General features: G+C 41.4%; 5 protein-coding genes across 19 annotated transcripts; 2 read left to right on the forward strand and 3 right to left on the reverse strand.

Annotated features, from left to right (window-relative positions):
• The first annotated feature begins 104 nt into the window (after positions 1–104).
• Positions 105–23839, forward strand: LOC108144354 (kinesin-like protein unc-104). Of its 13 annotated transcripts, none has more exons than XM_017269103.2 (28): positions 105–434; positions 10461–10600; positions 10670–10752; positions 10812–11051; positions 11110–11294; positions 11363–11618; positions 11704–11706; positions 11775–11938; positions 11995–12134; positions 12352–12393; positions 13100–13216; positions 13521–14303; positions 14362–14528; positions 15072–15262; positions 15687–15899; positions 16094–16503; positions 16564–16741; positions 16803–16893; positions 17000–17296; positions 17365–17727; positions 18132–18321; positions 18451–18843; positions 18905–19016; positions 20757–20783; positions 20872–21061; positions 21127–21263; positions 21635–21736; positions 21797–23839. In XM_017269103.2, exons 2-28 carry the CDS (start codon positions 10501–10503, stop codon positions 21891–21893), a joined length of 5271 nt encoding a protein of 1756 aa, XP_017124592.1. In that variant the 5' UTR covers positions 105–434; positions 10461–10500; the 3' UTR covers positions 21894–23839. The 13 variants fall into 13 exon arrangements, with proteins under 13 accessions (XP_017124592.1, XP_017124595.1, XP_017124594.1 ...); XM_017269106.2 differs by having other exon boundaries at positions 18132–18312; XM_017269105.2 differs by lacking the exon at positions 11704–11706.
• On the reverse strand, positions 895–7255 carry LOC108144356 (mitochondrial sodium/calcium exchanger protein). 3 transcript variants are annotated; one of them, XM_017269118.2, is made up of 7 exons: positions 6356–7255; positions 5647–5972; positions 5308–5382; positions 4769–5254; positions 4506–4654; positions 4209–4443; positions 895–4156 (listed from the first exon to the last, which is right to left on the reverse strand). In XM_017269118.2, exons 1-7 carry the CDS (start codon positions 6640–6642, stop codon positions 3861–3863), a joined length of 1854 nt encoding a protein of 617 aa, XP_017124607.1. In that variant the 5' UTR covers positions 6643–7255; the 3' UTR covers positions 895–3860. The 3 variants fall into 3 exon arrangements, with proteins under 3 accessions (XP_017124607.1, XP_017124606.1, XP_041563575.1); XM_017269117.2 differs by lacking the exon at positions 5647–5972 and having other exon boundaries at positions 6356–6464; XM_041707641.1 differs by lacking the exons at positions 5308–5382; positions 5647–5972 and having other exon boundaries at positions 6356–6444.
• Positions 7798–9674, forward strand: LOC108144360. The gene is made up of 2 exons (XM_017269123.2): positions 7798–8473; positions 9430–9674. The coding sequence occupies exon 1, from the start codon at positions 8181–8183 to the stop codon at positions 8403–8405; it is 225 nt and encodes a 74-aa protein (XP_017124612.1). The 5' UTR covers positions 7798–8180; the 3' UTR covers positions 8406–8473; positions 9430–9674.
• On the reverse strand, positions 19147–19760 carry LOC108144357. Its single transcript, XM_017269120.2, has one exon. It carries the CDS (start codon positions 19758–19760, stop codon positions 19170–19172), a length of 591 nt encoding a protein of 196 aa, XP_017124609.1. The 3' UTR covers positions 19147–19169.
• LOC108144359 (accessory gland protein Acp62F) lies at positions 20088–20526 on the reverse strand. Its single transcript, XM_017269122.2, has one exon. It carries the CDS (start codon positions 20524–20526, stop codon positions 20161–20163), a length of 366 nt encoding a protein of 121 aa, XP_017124611.1. The 3' UTR covers positions 20088–20160.

Below are 23839 nucleotides of genomic sequence, written 5' to 3' on the forward strand. Positions count from 1 at the left end.
TGACACTTGTCTGCGGGAGTGCCATCACTAGCAGATCAGCTGTGCGCAAACAAAAACAAAACAAAAGCCAGCCTGCCGCGGATTGGGGGCGGAAAGGAAAATTAACATTTTCCCGAGTTTTCCCGAGCTTGCGTGCTTTGCGCAGCTGCAAACAATTTTCCAGCACGCGTAGCCGAATGGTGGGACAAATGGCAAGTGCCAGCCGCTGGCAGAGTCGTTTGTTGCCCGTTCGCGTAATGGCCATCCTCGAAAAACGCCCGAACTTTTGAAACAAAAAAAAAAAAAACGAGACAAAGGAAAGCAATTGAAATTTCCTGTTCGGTGACGAATTCACTTAAGTGCAATATTAATTAAACAAATAACTGTGATTGTGTGTTCGAGTGTGTGCGAAAAACCTTTTAAAAGCGACGACGAGGGAGTAGTTGTTTTTCAAAGTGAGTATTTAACACTATTAATGAGCTAATTGGATTATATGTATATCACCAGTAAATATATGTTTGTTCAAAGTTTGATTTGGTTTTTCACTAATGAAAAACTCCACTTGACTGTATTCGGGAAATTGTGTGAAAAATCAATATTCCACAGCCAGTTGCCCTAGAAATGCGCACGCATCTCCCTTCGGGAACTATTCCGTCTTTCGTCCTGTTGCGGATCCTTCAGCAGGTCCTTCAGCAGCTGTCCGCCTTCTTATCAAGCTATAAATAAAACCTCTAGACTCTGTTGTTTGCGAATTTCCCCGAGCATATGGTGCAACCTGTCATCCGGACACTTCCCGACTATTCAGAACAGACCCATTTACGTTATCGCCTCGCCAATTGACGTCAGGAGTGGAAACCGAGTTGCCAGGGGAGCTCCGCTTGTCGTCTACCGATTCAAATCATTGTTTGCGGACGGACAACCTCTGACCTTTGAGCCCTCACCTCGAGGCATCCCCATTCAAGCGACAAAGTTTTGTGGGAGGATGTATAAGATGTCCCATACGTCTGTGATGCGTGGGCGATAGATTTTCCTTTGAATGAGTATTAGAGTTATAGTATTATCATTGAATAATATTCCATCTAAAAAAATCCCTAGATGACCTTTGACCCATTGCCTCGATGCAAGCCCAATCAAGCGACAATATTCCGTGGGAGGATATACAATCCGTCTGTGATGCGTGGGTGATGTAGTGTCCTTTAAATTTGCACTTTTTTGCGCATTACTTTGTTGCATGCTTAGCGAAAATAAAAACTAAACAGTGTTTAAGTCATAGTTTGTGAATAATATGAGATATATACAATAAATCATTTCTAAAATCCGTAGGTGAGTAAATCTTATTGAGTAAATCTAAAAATGGCAGTTCGAATATCCTCATCTCAAACCGCAATCCGCCACCAAATGTCTGGAAACTTTGTGATTGCTTATAACATATCAGTAAAATGTTGATGTTTTAGTAGATTCATGCTTAAACAGATTTTGTATAAATTGTAAATGGGTGATAAAAGACTCAATACTCCAATTTATAAAAACCGTTGCTTAAACCTTCAAAATACAAAAAATATAATAGTAAACTTTTATTTAAATTGTTTTAGAATCTAGCTTACTCATTATTATTTAGCAACGGATTACTATTGACCAACTGATTCTAGAAATTAGAGAAAATTTTTAAAAATGAATGTCACGCAATATTCTGAAACAAATGTACTTACCATATTAGGATTAAAATTAACTTTTGTTGCTGTGTAAAAGCATGCGTCATGACAACAGACACTGTGGTGCGATTATAGTGACCAGCTTGATTGAGAGATTAAGTGTGCATTGGATTGGAGAGGGATTACGCAGATTGTTTGCTTGTGATTGTTTGCTATTCTAATAATAGAGTAAATCTCCGGCAGGGCTCCAGTCCTTGCCCCTCGGGAAGTATAGATACACCAGCTTTAGATCCAACGCTGGTGCTGGTGCCTTTTGAGCAAAGCCAACAATAACCGCAGTGTACGAACCGTCCCATAAGTGTCATGAATAAATAAAAGAAAATACTTAAACCGGAAAAAACAAGACCGTAGGACAAGAGTGGCCAGTGGGGGGGCGAAGCAATAAACATAAATTTCCGCTGAACAGCATTAAAAAGGAAAATGTTTAGAGTGGGGGAAAACTCACCTGGTCGCGAAATGGCTTCCTGCTCTGACAACTTTCCCTTGTTTATTATTAATTATATTTGCCAGGGTAAAGGAGCAAAAGCTTGTGGTTTGTCTGAAATGATTTATGTTACCTGTGGACTGCACTTTTAAGTGTTCCCCATTGCAGTTGCCCCAATATTTGGGGCGTGGTTGCCGCCCATTGCGGTCTACTTCATCACGTGCGGTCAGCTCCTCAGAAAAGTAGGCAACAAAAACTGACCGAAAAGGAAATCACTTGCTAATCAACGTGTCCTGGCAGCCGCGTGTGTACAAATTATATATCGTACACATATAGAGCGACAACTAGGCACCGAAAGTTACAACATTCCACACCAACATTGGGACTGTGCTGCGTGGCAAAAAAAATAGTACACAGTGGGAATTACTTTAAAAGTTGTTTGGGAATTTAGTTATTTATTTAGTTTTATAATTTTTCACGTTCGATTCCCAGCGACCTTTCATTGTAAAAAAAAATTTATCCTACAAAAATTGTTTTTTATTATAAATTTATATTCTTTTTTTTGCATATAATCAGATGTCTAGTCATAGGAAAATACTCCTTTTTGGAATTTTCCTCTCTGCAGCAGATACACTGAGTAAACAAACCTTGAAATTATGAGAGCCGAAAAAATATTTGGGAAGTGGGTGGAAAAGCAGGCCTGGCGTGGAAGTCAGGAATGTTTGCCTCTTGAAAGATGATTCACCATTTGGCTCGCTCTTCCTTCCTTCCTTACTTCCTTCCTTATGTCCTGTGGTTCTTGGCATTGCCTCTTCGCTGGGACGCGACTGTGGCCAGGTTCCACACTCAAACATGAACATTTTCCTTGGATGAGTCATCCGCCATTTCTCTTTGCGGGTGTGTTGGTGTGGTTTTACTGCGTTTGTGCTTTTTTGCGTGGGGCAGGCTTTCTCCACCCCTTTCACATACATTTTCCTCTATATTTTCATATTTTTTTTAGCCCCACGCCTTCGCTGCAACGACTAAAATAACCAAATCGCATTAATTGTTTATGTTCTGGTCTACATGGAGGGGCCAAGCACTCATACATTTTAGACTTAATTGTCCTGGGGGCTTTTAAAAATCGAGGGGAATAAAGAGGGGTGTTATATACACTTGTCTGCCATTCTAAGAGCGCTTGTTTTTCTCTTTCCGCCAGCTATGAATGACATTTAAGCTGTAGACTTGAAAATTGAATTTAAATTTAATTTCATGACCAGCCTGAAGCGAATACTTTTTAAGATGACTCATTCGCAGTGTTGTCTGCTAGAGTGTTACATTTTAATTGCTTGAGCCTCGCCAAAGAGTCAGCGAACTTGCTTTTAAGCATGAAGCAGCGGAAAATTGAAACTCTTTGACTCATGAACTGTCATTGACATTCACTGGCGGAAAATCCTTAAAGCTGCCAGTGCAAAAAAGGAATTGCGCAGCCAACAATGAACGTCAACGACCGCTTTTCCCACTCTCCCCCATTTTATTCAGCCACACACGCTCGGTATTATTTGGTTTCGTTTTAGTCTGTGTGTGCTTTTCGTTCCCCCGATTTTCACCCACTCGCATGAAAATTCTGCGCAGTAATGTCCATTTGTGCAGTATGTCCCAGCAAGGTGCGCTTTAACTTTCCCGTGCTTTTATTTTATTTTTACAAATTTACGTTTTAAACTTATGATTTCGATCATGATATATATAAGCTCTGCGCTAATCACCTAAATATCGCCAAAAGCTGCTGAAAGTTGTTTGTTTGGGGTAAACGAATGAATGACCTTCCGTTGAACTAACACCGAGAATAATATATAAATGATGTAAAGACCCATCGAATATAATCCCACAGAGCGACGGGCAAAAAATCCCAATGTTGTGGACCACAGCAGGATGCTAAAAAGGCCCATACTGAGAAAAACGAAAGCTAAATGGCCATACTCCTCCATCTGATCCCGATGCATATTTTCGCAACCTACGAGGTTCCTAACGTAATTCACAGTGTTCGCGGTTACGATAATAGCTGTGGGATATTCCATTAATATACGCCAATCAAACAAATACGGTTTACCAACTGAATAAAGGTCCTCCAATGGAGGATGCATATGCCATCCTGGGATAGCCGTGCGCAGCTAATGCGGTGTTGATAAAAAGCGTGCCCAGGTTCCCTGTAAAAGCCTTAACCGTGGCTCCCATGAAATCGTCATCTATTGCTATTAAACTACTAATTACTTCAAATAACGTATCGATTTCCGTGGCGCAGATAAAGATTATGAACATGGAGCCAGTCAGATTCATTACCGTAAAAGCCTGCAAATGTAAAGGGTGTTTATTAGCCTTAAAATGCATGTTATGCCTGGATTGTGGCTCACCCAGTGATAAGATGGTGGAACATCTGTCCGAGATTGAATCAAAACGAACACGGCGATCGGCACAGTGATCACAAGAGAGTAAGCCCCATAAATCAATTGGTCTTTTATGACAATGTACCATAAAGTGTGTTCCTTGCTGTGTATAAATGCTGAATAAAAAAAAAATAAAATTGAATAGTTAGAGGTTTGAAACCACTACAAAATATATATTAAAACTACGAAAAAAAAAAAAATTAAATTACAAAAAAAAAAAACCAGCTCACCCATTAAGACCGATATAGAGAGGGCAGGATTTATTATCATATTGATGCTGTTTAGTAGCTTGTTCCAGCCATGTTTTTCCATTTGATAGTCCACCAGTGGAATGTAGAGAGCGCAGATGACCACGATTGGAGCTCTGAGCAGCAATAACACGCGACTAAGAAGCTCGGCTTTCCGCCAATCTTCGCACTTGATGGGCCTCAGTCCGAGGAAAAATTCTTTGAATATTCCTCTGTTCTTTGGCAGAGTTCTGTCGTGCTTCGCTAATCTGGTTAAATTTCGGTTGACACTCACTCGATATGTTCGAACCATTCGCATAGTTGTGAACCGCATACTGGTGCTCGCCACATTACTGTTTTTCTCATAAACCTCTACTTTCCTTGTGTCTTGTGAATAATATTCATACTTCCTTTCGAGATATCGCAGTTTTGAGAAGTTTTCCGGAGATTGTCCTGCTTTCAATACTTCATCGATTTGTTTACCGATCGCTTTAGATAACAATTAAAATGTCATATTAAAAGTCCTGGGTAAAAAAACTTACAGTCCAAACCCCTGCGCAATAAGTAAAGATCTGCCACGTTCACTAATATGTAAATGACGTAGACCAAGGCCACAACTAATTTTATAAAAATATTTGCGGGATTAGTAGACAATTACAATTTGATAAAGATAACTTGCGTCGTGTCCTGGTTGTAATTTTTCTGCACACCAAAATCTTTTAAGAAGGTTTACATTCGTAAAAATATTCAAAACATTCTTTTTGAATTGTTTCTAAAGTTAAATTATTTATAATCCTAAGAATCTATCTGGACTATTTTTCTGTAATCCCTTTTGTTGTAATCAACAACCAGAACAGCCAGTAGTATGTATAAATGCTTACTGGAAAATTTAACTTCGCTCGAAATGGTTTTGACGGTCATGAAATAATCCATTAAAAATATCCCCAAAACCAAGAATAAAATGTCGCGGATTGTCTCGTAGGCATTCATCTGGAAAGGGCTAATGTAGCATACCAATCCCCCGCAAACCATGGTCACAAACAGGGCCGAGGACAAACTGTTGGCGAACACGGGCACATTTTCCTTAACGCTTGCCAAGTTTGAGAATAGGTCGGCGGAACTGTTTCCAAATGCCAGTAGAGTAACGCCCGCCAAGTGCTCGTTCATATGGAGGAACCGCGATACGGTCTTCAGAGCAGGACTATAGCTGATATTTCAAAGTCATAATTAAAGTATATATTGAATATTAATATAACATAATTGGAGATCAAATCGGATATAGAATCGGAGTAGAAAATATAAAATATTCTGCTCCAAACATAATATACAGAGATCGTTAAGGGTTTAAAAGTCTAGAAAAAAATTATCTATCATACATAATAGCTTATAAAACACATACTATAATGAAATACAATAAACAGAGTTCGTATATAAAAACAGCAAATCTTTCCTACATTTGAGGATCTCGCTGGATATATCTAAAAGCTTCTATACCAATTATTGAAAAACGTATATACTTTGCGACTTTCGATACCAAACATATCAAAGTTATGTCATATAAGAACATGCGGTCATGTATTTTTAACTTACTAAACATTGATCGTGTAGATCAGAAAAACCAGTATCTCGAAACAAAGCATCATGAACATTGTGATGAATACCGTTTCTTGGAAATTATTGACACACTTTAGATTGCAAGCAAGTAGTCTCATGTAGGGCACAACATTTGTACTCAAATTGCAGTTCACGGATTTCTTAACGAAGTCGCAACGCTCCTCGAAGGGAAATTGGTTGGCCGCATAACAGCTAACCCTTTGCCAAAAGTTGTCGAACTCCGCGTCCAATTCATTGGGCTCAAATTTTGATTTGGTTGTCATTGTAGAGTAAGTTGTTAGCTAGCCGAAATCTAAGCTTTTAGTTTGAGATGAGTGACATTATTAATAGGTTTACTTTGTTTCTTCTATGGCAGCAATTCGTCTGAAATAGTTAAAATAGATAAATATAGGAACATAGTTAAATTGTGGTGCCCATCATAACTCGTTTCTGTATCATTTGAATTCCAAAAATCAAAATCATATTATTAGACAATGGCTTTGCCCAGGCAATACGTTTTTCGAAATTTAAATTTTTCTTTTGTTTTTTTATAAAAAATCTTTTTGCAGTAGAAGTTATGATGACACTGACTTTGAAAACGTAGTTTAGGGGAAAATTCTTTCAAGTTTTGAACATAAGAACATATCTTCGACAATTTCGCTACGATTGACTTCAAATTTAGACACAACATTCTTATATTACGCGTTTATTTAAAATCCTATGGAATTTCAATTTGTTTTTAACTCCAAGAACCAATCATTAACCTTAAAGCGGCAACTCTATTGAAAAAGTGTATGAAAAGGTATGGTTAAAATATACAACATGGTACACAATTGAAGACTACCCCCAAACCCTGTTTCCCTTCAACATGTCTCAGCCATCAACCACATCCTTCCCCCTATTCCTCCAACTTTTCATTTCCCTGTCAGCGTCGGCGTCAGTTTTCAATGTCAATGTAATTACGCCGGAGAAGTATACAAATGAAACTACCGAGTAACATAAAAAGCCAAAGCTTGTCGTCTCGTGGCGATGGGAAATCGATAGATTGAAAGAATCCGTTTTACGTCATCTGCTGGTGGATATACATGGCTATGGTAGCTATAGCCACTGTGCCGGCAGCGATAGTGAAATAGCTCATAATAAGATCAAACATTGGGAAATGAGGGGTTGCCACACAGTGGCTGTCTACGAAAGTGAGCACCTTGCGCTTGTAATGAAATTCTTTATGCCAAATGAAAGACAGGCGGGCGTTTTGGCTTTGCTCGAACCCCTCAAGCTCTTTAGATGAAATTTATGAAATTTTTCGAATACCCATATACACCTCGCAGCCCACACACACAATATACACTCCACAAAACCCCTGCCCTTCCAGTTTCTCCCCCGGATTTCGGCGCATGCGTTCTCGTGGAGGGCTGTACTGGACGTATCCTCTGAACTTTCCCAGAGCTCACTGTGTCGTCTACCCTTAACGGGTGCAGTTCGTTCTGGTCTTGAATCGTGCGCGAATTTATTTTCTAAGGCCCTCCGCTGGCTGGCCATCGATTTTGTGCAGAAAAGCCCAGAGTTTTTCCCCAACGAATAGTTGCCCAAAAAAAAAATCACACAAAGCGCAGCCAAGTAAATCAACTAACAAGTCCCAAATAAAACAATTTGTTTTAAGTGGCAAGCTATAAATTATTAATAAAATACTTTCCCCGCAAAAAAGGAGTGCAGAAATTTTCGCTGTTATACAGAAAGCCAGACCCCTACATATACACATATATGGAAACCTATATATATATAATCAAGAATCTTTTAACTAAGTCCAAAAGAAGCTACGCGAATGTGCGCTTTTGGTTACCTCTTGTTTTTCGCCCTATTGTTAACAACAATTCTGGTGCTGTCCATCATTTTTGCCACCACCTCCAAGCGATCCATGCTGGATAGTTTCATACTAGTATTCAATTACACACAAGAAGAACAGCCAGACCAAGAAATGCAGCAGCAACAACAAACGGACTACTATCAGCAACAACCACAAATGTTTTTAAAACAGAAAATATTTTGAGTTCTTTAAGTTGTATGAGAAAAGCCCGATAAAAATAAATAAAACGAAACGAAACGGAAAATCAATTGGTAAATGCTTCAAAAAATATTTGCAAAATTTCATCAATTCGCTCGACCAAAACATTTCAAAATTCTCGTGAAACATAGCCCATAATTTCGTTTTACATAATTTCGATTCGCCTTTTTTTTCCATCATCTAGTATACAGTGGCCTCCAGAAAAGTGTGCTTAGTGTGTAGAGTGTAGAGATTTCCTGGCTCGGTGTCCATGGCAAAGGCAACTTGAAAATTTATTAATAAAGGTCAAGAAGAACCCACTGAAGGATATGCCCGCGAACGTGTGTGTGTGTGTGTGTGTGTGTGTGTGCTTGTGGTTAGAGGTCCTGCATATGGCATTAAGTGCCCGCCGTGTTGCCCCGCAGGAAGCCATAAAAAGACCTCAATATGACGCAGAGGGCAATAAAAGCGAAGTAAAGCGAAGGACCTCGAATGTTTCGTTCGTTGCTCAATAGCAAATGAGGGTCCACAAAATGACGAATAAATTTTCAAGAGCCTAGCCATATAAGCTGAGTGGAGGATATCAAATTAAAGGACTGCCAGACAAAGGATATATACCGCTTTAAATTACTTAATTTTTCCGTTTATCAATTTTTGCGCCTTCAACTTGCGTCAGTCTGCATATCATAAAAAATAAAATAAATACATAACACAAATATTTTGCATATTCTATCTCACTTTCGCCCCACTCTCTCTCTCTCTCCATTTCTCTCAGCTTTCTCTCCACATTTCTCCTGTCTAGCGCTTCTGCGCAAATTTTCCCGTGTAGACTTTTTACTGCAGGCTGTTGCACATTTGCTTTGACAGTTTCGTCAAAGGAAATTGAAAGAACAAAAAAAACATAAACAAAAGTATTTTTGTCAGGTAAACAAAGAGAGAGAAAGGATGAGAAAGAGAGAATTTCTCACAGCTGCGCATTGGTTTCCAAATCGTTGGAATAGTTTCTAAACTTGGTTTCACAATATTTCAGGACTTTAGTGTACGCGAGTAAAAGAATTTCCTTCTTGGTCAAGTGAAAGAACTACAAGAAAATAAATAGATTAAATATAAAGTGGCAGCTAAAAAAATACAATTGGATCAAAGCGAAATTCATAAAAAATAGTAATAAAGTGCGTTTAAAAAAGTGTTACAAAAACAACTCGCCTTTTTGGGCTATAATGAACTTAAAGGATTCTGTTACCCTATAAGCTAGCAATTGTTTGACCGTAATTAAAGGTAAATACATTTTGTTAAACACATTTCAGTATTCAAACATTGTAGTATTACTATAATAAATTCGATTTTAAGTCATCCCCTTTTATACTGGGGTGTGAGTGTTTTTCTTTATTCTGCCTTTTGTATTTGCTCGATGACTCATTCGAGTATTGGCCGACACTCGTCTGCGTTTTATTGGAAGCATTGTGGATTGTGGAATTTTTTCCCTTAACTTCAAGTGTGAGAGTGGATGGGTGTCTGTGAAATTCAAGAGGGTGGCGGGTTATACAAAACTATTTCCATAAAAGTAAAGTTTGGAAAAGGCAGAAAACTAATGCAAACCTGTGTGAATAAACTTCAATTTAGTAATTTAAAGATTTAAAAGGTGAATAATAAATACAAACAAATAAATAAAATAAAATAAACACTCTTGAATTTAAAATTGTTTAAATGAGCTTATTCCTTGATCAAAAATTAAAGAAAACTGCTTACTATACACAATTAAATAGCATTCCTTATAGAACATGAGCCACTACAGTCGTATAACTTAAAGACTGAACCCACATGAAAAAAACCAACTCTAAGCCCCACCCCTGGCTTCAATTCAAATTTCCCTGGAGACTTGCCGGGGGGCATGACTCATAGTTTCGAACTACCACAAGAACAAATCGACGAGTACATAACCATAAAGTTGGGGCAATTATAAAATGTCAGTTTCTAGCAGTGGGAGTCTCGAGCCAATTTGCAGCCCACTCGCATAGCAAAATGTCTATAAAAAGTGTTCCCTTTCCTCAATTTCCACTCCAGTTAACCGGAAACCAGGACACCCACTGAGCAGCAGGCCAAGATGTCGTCGGTTAAGGTGGCGGTGCGAGTGCGCCCCTTCAACTCGCGCGAAATCAGCAGGGAGTCGAAATGCATCATCGAGATGGCAGGAGCCACAACGGGTAAGAGTCCTATCTATAGATCTATAGATTATCAGGGGTGCTCAGAACTTAATAATATTTTTTTTTCAGCCATCACCAATCCAAAGGTGCCGCCCAACACAAGCGATTCAGTAAAGCGCTTCAACTTTGATTACTCCTACTGGTCACATGATGTAAGTTCAGCTCAAAGTTACATAAGAAGAAATAAGTTTAACATTATGTATTTTTAAAGCACCACGATGCGGATTTCTCCACACAATCGATGGTCTACAAGGACATTGGGGAGGAGATGCTGCAGCACTCCTTCGATGGCTACAATGTCTGCATCTTTGCCTATGGCCAGACTGGAGCTGGCAAATCGTATACCATGATGGGCAGGCAGGAGGAGCATCAGGAGGGCATAATACCCATGATATGCAAGGATCTCTTCACTCGCATTCAGGACACGGAGACCGATGATCTCAAGTATTCGGTGGGTTGTAAACAATAGTCTAAAGTTTGCTGAGACTCTAATTTAATAACACTTATAGGTTGAGGTATCCTACATGGAAATCTATTGCGAGCGAGTTAGGGATCTGCTGAACCCCAAGAACAAGGGCAATCTTCGTGTGAGGGAGCATCCGTTGCTGGGTCCTTATGTGGAGGATCTGTCTAAATTGGCCGTTACCGATTACCAGGACATTCACGATCTCATTGATGAAGGCAACAAGGCTCGGTGGGTTACATTACAACAAGTATTACCAGTATTTTCTTTAATTAATCAATTGTTTAAACAATATTTAGAACTGTGGCTGCCACCAACATGAACGAAACGAGTTCCCGTTCACATGCGGTATTCACCATCTTCTTCACCCAACGTCGTTATGATACCATGACCGATTTGACCACGGAGAAGGTCTCCAAGATAAGCTTGGTGGACTTGGCTGGCTCGGAGCGAGCGGATTCCACCGGAGCCAAGGGAACACGCTTGAAGGAGGGAGCCAACATCAACAAGTCGCTGACCACTTTGGGCAAAGTTATCTCAGCTCTAGCGGAGGTGGTAAGTTTTTACCCTACTTTCTTTCGGTATTAAGCAATATGTCACTAAACTAATCCTTTTTTCCTGCTGCCCTTTTACGTAACAGTCTGTAAGTTTTCCTATATATTTTCCTATATTTCCCTTTTCTGTTACTAACGGATTTATTTATTTTTAAAGGCTTCCAAGAAAAAGAACACCAAGAAGGCTGACTTTATACCCTATCGTGATTCGGCCTTGACTTGGTTGCTCCGCGAAAACTTGGGCGGTAATTCCAAGACAGCTATGATTGCAGCTATCTCACCAGCAGATATTAACTACGACGAAACCCTCAGCACTTTGCGGTAAGTCTTTGTTTCGTTAAACAAAAAAAAAATTAATTTATATATTATTGAAATAGCTATGCGGATCGTGCCAAGCAAATTGTGTGCAAGGCTGTGGTCAACGAAGATGCCAATGCCAAGCTCATTCGCGAACTTAAGGAAGAGATTCAGAAGTTGAGGGATCTACTCAAGGCCGAGGGCATTGAGGTGCAAGAAGGTAAGTCATGGCGTAGTCTAAACCATCTAGATTCAGTTAAAATACCTACCCAACTAAGCTAGAGTACATTAAACCCAGCCACACATCCAAAAATAACTCGCTACACTTGAATAACAAAACACGAAAAAACCCTGCCTAAGTTAGTCTTAGTTCTAGTCTAGTTATGCTAGAAAACCAGACCAAATCCAAAACCAAAACCAAAACCTATTTCGTTTAGGACCCGATGGCAAAGTGGTGTGTGAGAAGCGCGATGCGAATAGTAAGTAAAGCCAACAGCAATCCAGCGCTAAACAAAACTCAAAGGCTTCACATGCAACAATTGTTATTTAATAAATATGCATAAATATGTACAGTGCGTTTCAGAGCTTAAGGCCACTTGATATATATCAAGTGCTTTTTTTCACGGTTAATGTTTCCATGGTAAATAGGAAAAGCTTTTCTGTGTCTTTCTTGAAGTTCTTGTATATAGTTTTGAAACGCACTGATATTGTAGTTTAACCACTGCCAATAATCTTACATAGCTCTCGGTGTGTGCGTCTGTATTGTGCTGTATCGTCAAAGCTTCTATACAAATCGCTTCAGGACGAATATAAACCAATTATTTATCCCATACGATAATCACAATCGAGTCCTCTTTATGTTGCTTTAAAATACGCCAAAGAGACTTAAATAAAAGTGTTTAATGGTTTATTTGAGTTGCCAAAGTCCAAAAAGAAAGACAGGCACCAACTCTTCGCAGTCCGCACTGTTTTTTGAAGGCTAAAAAGTGGACATGCCAGAGTAATGCAATAGTCCCCCAACAACCATAAACCATTGGCATTTGCTTCGTTCCGTATAAAATGAACATTAATATCCTATATATCTTTATGTATTTCATACCCTTATAACCTTAGCACGCTTATCACTGCGCTTGTGACCTCTACAAATCAAGGTTTATTTTTCTAATACCTATTGTGGTTTTACAGAGGATGAGCTCACCAAGTCCACGGTGATCAAGTCGCCTTCCAAGTCACGTAATCGCAATGGATCCACCACGGAGATGGCAGTGGATCAGCTGCAGGCCAGCGAGAAACTCATTGCAGGTGAGTGCGTAACCTTAAACACTTTAGGTCAGGGGTGCTCACTGCACATTTGTAAAAAAAAAAATTTTATTTTTGGTAGTTAGATATATTTATGTACTTATTAGAACGGGGTCATGTGTCGTTACAAGCTTAAAACTTATAAATTAGTGTTCTAGTCACAAAAGTCATGTTGTTTAACAAAGAAAAAAAAACTCAATGTAATTCTTGTTGTTCACTAAGATAAAACGAAACCTTGAGCAACGCAACTTTATGTTTTTACTAGACCTAATCCAAACATTCTTTAATCATGATTAAATTCCCTCAGAACTCAACGAAACCTGGGAGGAAAAACTAAAGCGCACAGAGGAGATTCGAGTTCAGCGAGAGGCGGTCTTTGCCGAAATGGGCGTGGCCGTCAAGGAGGATGGCATCACAGTGGGCGTATTCTCGCCCAAGAAGACCCCACATCTGGTCAATCTAAACGAGGATCCTAATCTTTCCGAGTGCTTGCTATATTACATCAAGGAGGGTCTAACCCGACTGGGAACCCATGAGGCCAATGTTCCGCAGGATATTCAGCTCTCCGGATCACACATCCTGAAGGAGCATTGCACCTTCGAGAATCGAAACAGCACAGTGACCCTGCTGCCGCACAAGGATGCCATAATCTATGTGAATGGACGCAAGTTGGTTGAGCCGGAGGTGCTGAAGACTGGATCTCGAGTGATTCTGGGCAAGAATCATGTGTTCCGCTTCACCAATCCGGAGCAGGCACGCGAGTTGCGTGAGAAGATCGAGACCGAGAACGAGGCGGAGAACGAGGTGGAGAAGTCGGACACCCAGCAGGTGGACTGGAACTTTGCCCAGTGCGAGTTGCTCGAGAAGCAGGGCATCGATCTGAAGGCCGAGATGAAGAAGCGGCTGGACAACCTGGAGGAGCAGTACAAGCGGGAGAAGCTCCAGGCCGATCAGCAGTTCGAGGAGCAGCGCAAGACCTACGAGGCTCGGATCGATGCCTTGCAGAAGCAGGTGGAGGAGCAATCGATGACCATGTCGATGTACAGCAGCTACTCGCCGGAGGATTTCCACCAGGAGGAGGATGTCTACAGTGAGTGGAGGTCCAGCTAATCGCGAATATAAAGTTTTAAACATTTCACCATCCTTAGCCAATCCCATGTACGAGTCCTGCTGGACAGCTCGCGAGGCGGGCTTGGCTGCCTGGGCATTCCGCAAGTGGCGTTACCACCAGTTCACCTCCTTGCGAGACGATCTCTGGGGCAATGCCATATTCCTCAAGGAAGCGAATGCCATTTCCGTTGAGCTAAAGAAAAAGGTAGAGCTGTCCACTTAATAAATATTATTTCTACAGATGCGGTCAAAATAATAGTAGTTTTTAGGATTATGGATAAGGCAAATGCAAATATTTAGAAGCTTAAAAATACTATAGAGTAAACCTAAAAATATAAAAATCCGCACTTTACTATTTTAAAATATTTTATGGTAAAAAAGTAGCAGTTTTTTTGGTCCATGAAAGACGCGAACCAAAATATTTTAGAAGCCACTTTTGAAGCAACTTTTTTATATTTTCAAGAAGGTAATACTAAAAAGTTTCCTATTCAAAGTCTACATGAACATGAATGTTTAGTGATTAAAAAAATGGTTTTAATTTACTATCGTTTATAAAGTTTTAGGAATTTCTGACACCTTTCAATTTTATTGAAAGACTAAACTTAAACATTATACGATAAATTAGTAGAAAAATTGCCTTGCGTATAAAAAGTAATGTTTTGAGCTCTACATTGTATCACTACTAATGTTTTGAAAGCAATTGTATATACATATATATTAAATTAAATATTTTAAACTTATATTTTAGGTGCAATTCCAATTTACTCTTTTGACCGACACCCTGTACTCCCCCCTGCCGCCTGAGTTGGCCTCCAGTGTGGCTCCTTTGCATCAGGAGGACGAGTTTGGGGCACCACCAGTCTCCAAAACTTTGGTGGCCGTCGAGGTGACCGACACCAAGAACGGAGCCACTCATCACTGGTCGCTGGAGAAACTCCGGTAAGTTCTTCTATATCCAATAAAGCATTCGAATTCCTGCTCCTCCCTCACGTTCATTCTTCTGTGCACTTTGGTTTGGAGATCTTAAATTTAAAGCTGGCTTTTGATTTGAGTTTGATTATTCTGTTCTTAATACGTGCATGGTGGTTGTAGTTCATGGATTCTAGTTTTGTATCAAACGCTCTAGAATTTGTTGGTTAATTTTGTAACTTTGGCTGTTAACGAAGCGAAGATCACGCCGCCACCATTTACGCCTCAAGTCTCTCATCGCCATAATTCGCCAAAGCTCAGACTCAAGCTTGCTAGGTTATTTTCGGAAACAAATGTTGATTTTTGACTTTTTCGGTTCTTTTACTACGTATCCCGAAACCCAAAACCCGAACCCACAAATTCCATCCCAAAATCATTTTCGTACACAAACAAGCTATCGCCTCGAACTGATGCGACAGATATACAATGTCGAGAGCCCACCATCGTCCATGCTATTCGATACGTCCGGCATGGAGGCGCTGAGCGGATGGATTGCACCACCACCCAGCCACCAAGATCCGCATCCAGATCCACATCCAGATCCAGTGGAGTCACCAGTCGAAAGCGAACGGGGCCGCCTCACATTGGCCAATCTGATACCTTCTAGGTTTGCTTTGACCGCAGGTTTTCATTTGTATATAGACGTATAGAATCTCTCCTTAGTTGTAGTTGCATGGCTTTCCATCTGGACCGACGCTCTTCCCGCACCTCTATACCTATGCAAATTTATATTATTATTTATCCAGCATAAAAAGAGATTACCAATTTCATGTTTCTAATTCTTGGAATCTGTTTTTTTAGGCAACGTTTGGAGTTGATGCGTGAGATGTACCACAACGAGGCCGAGATGAGTCCCACTTCGCCGGACTACAATGTGGAGAGCCTGACGGGCGGGGATCCCTTCTACGATCGCTTCCCCTGGTTCCGGATGGTGGGTCGCTCCTTCATCTACCTGAGCAACCTGCTCTATCCCGTGCCGCTGGTGCACAAAGTGGCCATTGTCAACGAGCGCGGCGATGTGCGTGGCTATCTAAGGATTGCTGTACAGCCCGTTCTGGATGAGGAGTCCATTGACTTTAACAATGGTGTCAAGCAGTCGGCTCGTTTGGTCTTCAACGAGGATGATGCCAAGCCCAAGTATCGGGCTCTCAATGAAAAGGACGATGTGCAGCGTTATATCGACAATGGTGGTCTAGACAGCAAGTTGGAGGGTGAGTTTAAATACGTTTTGGATTTTCTTGTTGAATATTCACTCATATCCCGCTGAGCAGAACTTGAGGATGTGGATTCTGGCCGTGGCATTGACTCCAATTCCGCTTCCGAGTGCCATGAGAATGCCGAGGAGCCTGGCGAGCATCTGCAGGTGGGCAAGGAGTTCACCTTCCGGGTCACCGTACTCCAGGCCACTGGCATTGGCGCCGAATACGCTGATATCTTCTGCCAGTTCAAGTAAGTAATCTTTTAAAAAATTCCCTTTGACTGTGTGGTTTATAAAAGATTACCTTTACAGCTTCTTGCATCGACATGAGGAGGCCTTTTCTACCGAACCGGTCAAGAACTCAGCTTCAGGCGCTCCTCTGGGCTTCTACCATGTGCAGAACGTAAGTGAAATAATCAAATTTAAGACTTAGAAATCTTGTAAGAAAAATAATTAATTCTTTTTTTTCATAACAATCTCAAATGTATATTCCATTGTACTTTCTATAGATTACTGTACCCGTGACCAAATCCTTTATCGAGTATTTGAAGACCCAGCCGATTATGTTCAAGATCTTCGGTCACTATCAGACGCACCCATTGCACAAGGATGCCAAGCAGGAATTCGTTTCCCGGCCACCACCACGTCGCATGCTGCCACCGAGCATACCCATCAGCCAGCCGGTGCGCAGTCCCAAGTTTGGACCTCTGCCCTGTGCGCCCACGTCCACCGTTTTGGCCAAGCACGATGTGCTGGTTTGGTTCGAGATCTGTGAATTGGCTCCCAATGGAGAGTATGTGCCATCGGTAAGTGTATTGTGCTGTAAAAATTCAGATTTTCCAGTAAGTAATGCCAATTTCGCTATTCCCAATAGGTGGTCGAGCACAGCGATGATCTTCCTTGCCGCGGGCTCTTCCTCTTGCATCAGGGCATCCAGCGGCGCATTCGCATCACCATCGTTCATGAGCCCACGGCGGAGGTGAAGTGGAAGGACATCAACGAGCTGGTGGTGGGACGTATTCGCAACACCCCGGAGTCATCCGATGAGCAGGACGAAGACGCCTGCGTGCTGTCGCTGGGTCTGTTCCCCGGCGAAGTGCTGGAGGTGCCCGGAGATGATCGGTCCTTCTACCGCTTTGAGGCCGCCTGGGACTCGAGTCTGCACAACTCGGCACTGCTCAACCGCGTCTCCCAGGGCGGTGAGACCATCTACATCACCCTCAGCGCTTATTTGGAGGTGGGTTTGCCTAAAATCAAGAAGGGCTCTGGTCGAGTTCCCCGACTATTAGGTACTCAGTTAATCCAGAAAAATATCAGACCTTATGTGGCGCCACCTGCAGAGAAAAGACACCTACTAAGAGATCTTTTGCTCGCTTCCGCGTTCTTATTCTCTCTCGAAAATATGAACGCCGTGACGTCATAATATATCTTAAAAAGAAAAATTTGATGTGTCGATAGATATTGACTGGTTAAACATATACCGCCTAATAACGGTTATCGACTATATCTTAGAGCGGAGTTCAATTTTGAAATAAACTTGCGCTGCGTAGGCATAACTAGAACCTGCAAATCCTACACCTCTTGTTTGTGTAGTTTCCAAGATCTCTACGTTGTAAACATCATATTTTTCGACTCTTGCAGCTGGAGAACTGCGCTCGCCCGGCCATCATCACCAAGGATCTAAGCATGGTGATCTATGGACGTGACGCTCGCACCGGACCGCGCTCCCTGAAGCACCTGTTCTCCGGTCAGTACCGCAATCCGGAGGCCAATCGTTTGACCGGCGTTTACGAGCTGGCACTGCGCAGAGCATCCGAAGCAGGTAGTCCAGGTAGCAATTCTCATTGTAGTTGTATACTCGTACTCAGTCCGCTTGCACTTGCTTGTCGAAAATCGTGGAGCTGACCCCCACTAATCCCCATTGCCATTACTTTTTTTGTTTTTTTTTTTTTTGGTACAGGTGTTCAGAGGCGTCAGCGTAGAGTGCTGGACACCAGCTCCACTTATGTGCGCGGTGAGGAGAACTTGCATGGCTGGCGGCCAAGGGGCGACTCCCTGATCTTCGACCACCAGTGGGAGCTGGAGAAACTCACGCGACTGGAGGAGGTGGGTCGCATGCGGCATCTGCTGCTGCTGCGCGAACGTCTGGGCATGGACACCAACCCGAATCCGACCACCAAAACCGAGAAGGATGTGTGCAATCTGGCTGCCCGGGCAGCCACCTCACCCGTGCACATGGTCATTCCACAGTCGCCGCAGACGCCGGTCAAGGATCCGCAGCAAATCATTCCAGAGCGGGAGTACAACCAGCGGGAGCAGGACCTCATGCTCAAGTGCTTGAAGCTAGTGCAGGGTGGGTTGAAGTTTGAATATTTTGGGCCAACTAGTGGCTAATTTCTAACTTCATTTTTAAGGACGCTATACCAAGAGCGAGACCAACGACACACAGACCCAATCGGATGTCTCGCCCAGCGATGAGGGATGTGCCGACATGACCGTCAGCTGCATCTCCAGCAATTCCATGGAGTGAGTAGTCGCCTAGCCAATTCTCATTTTGCACGACATCAGAGCACATCTACACCGCATCTTAGTTAGCTTGCATCCATCCGGCTTTCTTGGTTTATTAAGACAAACAAAATTGGCACGACACCTCAGCACACCCATTACACCACACACAGCTCACAAAAACACCCTGTAGATCCCATTCTTGCTCTGCACCATTCCTTTGGGGCATTCGGAGCGCAGGTTGCAGGCCCGCCGGGCAATATTGTAGACAAATCCGTGCTTGCAGCGGCAGGGCGGTCCGCAGAGCGGTACACAGTACTTGGAGCGGTACTCGCAGGTCTCCGGACAAACGCCCGCACATCCCACATTGGTGGAATTGTGACAGCAGCCGAAGTAGAAGGGCTGCTTGATCAGCTTCTCCTCGGGAAGTGGCTTCCTTTTTAGTGCTATTATTTCGCCCACCGGATGAATGATGTGGTGTCCCACCTCCAGGCTATCAAACTCCAAAATATCCCTCTTATGTGGTTTTTCAAAGAACTCGTCTTCATCTCGCAAGGCATCCAAGTGATCCATCGTTCGAGCTGTGCGAAATGTGGGCGGATTTGTTACGGTCACTGGAAGTTCATCCGGCCAGGTAATCTCAATATCTAGGGTGGCCTCTGTAACGTCTTCGGGCCAGGTCACCTCCTCTTCGGTGGTTTCCGCTGCCCCTTCCAAACTTCTTTCTAAGATTAGTAAGGAAACAAATAGCTTAAGGCATAACATTGTTGACAATCTTATTGAGACTGCAATTTAAATTGTTATGCCTTAACACAAAAGGGTTTCTTTTGAGATCGCTGTGAAATTTCGATTTGCTTGGGTCAGTCAACTCATTTATAAAGATATTCCAGTTGCTTTCACTCTTCTGAAATGATCAGAACTACTAGTTCTTACTTATTCAACAATAAGTAATTTAAAAAAAACTTAAAGTAAAGGAAATATGAATTAAAACACTCAATGAGTTTACACAACATCCTGTTTTAAATCATTTAAATCCTTTTGGAAGTTTAATTCAATAAAGCTCATTGTGGAGAAAATGTTTCAGAACTGTTGTTAATATCAAAACTTCAAGTTTTATTCAAATATTAGTAATTTTACAAAATTAAGAATGAATTTATTATGGCCCCTATTGAAAAACTCGATGAATTTGCACAACTTGCTGTTTTATATCCTGGGCGCAGTCAGATTTTAAGATACACAGCTGCAGTTTTTCATCAAAGACATAGTCCGGTTTGCATATGCAATTCACACCGCAGAAACGATGGCACTTGAGCGATTTGAAGGCACAGGTTTCGGGACAGACTCCAGCGCACCTCATCATGGTGGCATTCTCGCCGCAGAAGGCCGGAAACGGATTCCAAATGTACTTGACACGATCCGGATCCGGGTCCACCTCATGGTTGATAATGTAATTTCCAAAGCCAGTTGACATCACTGTTCTTATTAAAAACGCTGGCAACAGCAGCAAACAGAGAAGCTTAAACCAAATCATTCTTAAAGCCAAATGCAACTGAGGCTCTTAAAAATAATACCCATTTGTTTTAAACCTTTTTATGGCTACTGCTGCCAGCTGTTTCCCAGTAATTGCCGTTCATTCGATCATTGCAGTGCAATAACTAACAAAAAACCCAACCACTCATTTTTCCAATAACTCGAGATACTCAAAAACAAAACTTCCAATATTTTATTTGTTTTCCTTTTGGTTTTCTTTTACACAATTAGAAACAACAAATTTGTAAATCGACGCAGGTAATTTTATGTTCTATCCAGAGAACCTAAACCTAAACCAACTCTGAAATGAGGCCTTGGCTAATTGCTTTTATTTTTCTTGCACCAGATTATGTTCGCCGGATCGTGCTGATGCACCCAATGGATGGGAGGCACCTGCTCCGGCCACTCAGCCGGCTCTGCCCCTGCGCCTCTATGTGCCGGAGCTGGAGGAGATTCGCGTGAGTCCAGTGGTGGCCCGCAAGGGCCTATTGAATGTCCTGGAGCATGGCGGTTCCGGCTGGAAGAAGCGCTGGGTGGTAAGTTTCCACTTGCCGTTGTTTTCTATATAGATAGCTCTATTATTAAAATATTTCAAAAATAGATTGTACGTCGTCCCTATGTGTTTATCTACCGATCGGAGAAGGACCCCGTTGAACGGGCTGTCCTCAATCTGGCCACTGCTCAGGTGGAGTGTAGCGAGGACCAGGCGGCCATGGTCAAGATACCCAACACATTCAGGTGGGTTCAATACCGTTGTCAAGTGGAAACATTTATTTATGCCAGAAGAGAAGGCTTTTTGAAGTGGAAAAACTATGTTTTAAGGTGTTAGTAACTTTAAAATTAAATTATTTTTAAAATAAAACAATACGTCCTAAATTTTTCAAGCCGAACTAAATTGAAGTATACTTATGTGAGCATTGAATGAAAAATATCCGTTGCGTAGGGGACTATCTAACTTTAAAAGTGTACTTTTAGATAATAAATTTGATAGTTTAAGAATGTTAAGTAGTTTTTCTTGAGAAAAATCCGCAAAAAATACTATAAAGCCTTAAAAACACAAAAGCAATTTAATATGTTTTAAATCCTAAACAACTTTAATTTCCCAATAGTGTTGTGACCAAGCATCGTGGCTATCTACTGCAGACCCTTGGCGACAAGGAGGTGCACGACTGGCTGTACGCCATCAATCCATTGCTGGCTGGGCAGATCAAGTAAGTGAAGACTGTGAATGGACTGCCTCAAATACGAATTCTATTCATTTCCCTCAATAGATCCCGCCTGGCGCGACGAACTTTGGAGCCGGCCAGCCAGACAGCTTCGCAGATTCAGGCCACCAGTGCGGCGAGTGCCAACAGTGCGAGCAAATGAGATACGATCACGATGGAGTCCGTTTTGGTTTACTGAGACGCAGGCTATGGCTGGCTGCAGCGCCTGAACATCGCGCGACGACTGGTCAGGCGGAGATCACGGCCAACAGGGCAGGGGCAGCAGCTGGCAACTGAGTGACATGGCCTGGAGGATTCCATCGGAAGAAGTGGGAAATCGAAGATTTTTGCTAGGGCAAGGCTGAGGAAGCAAATCGAAATCGAATGAGAAGACCACTGATTATGTGGCAGAGAGAAACCAAATGCAAAGCGTACGTAATTATTAAGTAGTTCAACAACCAGTTTATGGATTAAATTATGTATTTCGTGATTAGTTGGCCACGGCCCAAAAGAGTAGGCACTAGAGAGCAGCTCCAGTCAGATACGATAGCCTACTTTTGTAGAACCCCTTTTCGGTTAAGTTTTTGGACAATTTTGTAAATAGCTTTCGTTTGATTCGATTGTATAAATATTTGGTATTAGTTAATGGATCGTTTAGTTTGAGTTCCCACGTGATATTATGTTGATCAGTTAGAGTATGAATTATTTTCTCAAGTATGCGACAATTATGTAAAGCTTGTAATGCAAACAAACAAACAAACACACACGTATATGCATTTTAAAGGAGCAAACTAAAGCAAAATACAGACATATATATAAAGGAGGAACTATATATAAACAAATTATGTATAAAACCCCATATATTTGCTGTTTATACACAAATTTTCATGTACTTGTATCTTGTATTGTTTAACTTAAAAGTAAAAGAAGAGCAGGCAACCGCCAGAGATAAATATGATACCAAAAATATGTGTGTGTTAAAGAAAGACCGTACAGTATATAGGATATAGGAGTCGTGAGGTGTAAGCTCAGCAAAATTGCGAAATCTCTACGAAGGTAACGATTATTGTTAGATCTATATATGCGAATGAAACTATTTTACACACCAGAAAATCGGCGCTGCTATAAAACAGCTGCCCCACATTGTCAACTGTTGACGGCTTTTAAGGCTTCTCCCCCACAGACACCCCCCAAAAAAAGGACAGTTTCGCTTCTATAATGCTCCCACTCGGAACCACCTGCTAAAGCTTCAAGCAACAAGTTACGAAACAACCAATTGTAGTTTTAATAAGAGTCTTAACTTAGTACGCAAAGGCCACCTGTACATTTCCCAAAACGAAAACTAAACCGAAATTTTGCTTTGCTTGCCAAAAGATATTTAAAATTTAACTTACGTTTTGCCTTCGGTTGACGCACGAGCTTAGGTCAGGTTAAAGGATCAATTGGAGCTTCCCTTGTGCCCGGATCACAAGTTCCGAAGCTCCCAAAAGTTGTTGAGGGGATCACTTTCGTCGGTGTCCGCAAATGGACACTGATCGTTAAGAGATCGTTGCTGGATAAAGATAATTCGCATTCTGAGTCGGCGTTTTGGGTTTGAGTTTATTGTAGCAAAATGTAAACATTTGTTAAACTATTGAATTAATTTCGAATTGTAACATATTAGAGAATTGTAATTAACAATAATCATTATACGAGCATACGATTATATGATTATATGGTACCTATGTAATAACCTATTTTGGCCCAGTTTGAATTTACCAACAAAGAATTGCACACCAACAAAAATATAGAGCTATGTATTAGCCATGCGAGTTAACGAGCAAACAACTCAACTTATATATGCGTATATGGTACAATACATTTCAAAATCTATCTAAATATGTACATCGGCTATATATCAATGTATGTACGAGATGATTGCCTGGCAAGCGTTTCAAATTACAGATTAAAGACCAGAGAGCAGAACCAATGCGGATCAAGTTAATGGAAATGAAATGGAATGAAAACCTATGCTATGTGTGTGTATAATCCAAAACAAATTGATATATGCCAGGGCGTATCACTATTAAAGAAATATAAAATAAAACGGCTTTAAATAAAATCTGTAAA

This window comes from Drosophila elegans, unplaced genomic scaffold (assembly GCF_018152505.1).
Source record: "Drosophila elegans isolate 14027-0461.03 unplaced genomic scaffold, ASM1815250v1 contig_183, whole genome shotgun sequence".
Classification (NCBI taxonomy): domain Eukaryota; kingdom Metazoa; phylum Arthropoda; class Insecta; order Diptera; family Drosophilidae; genus Drosophila; species Drosophila elegans.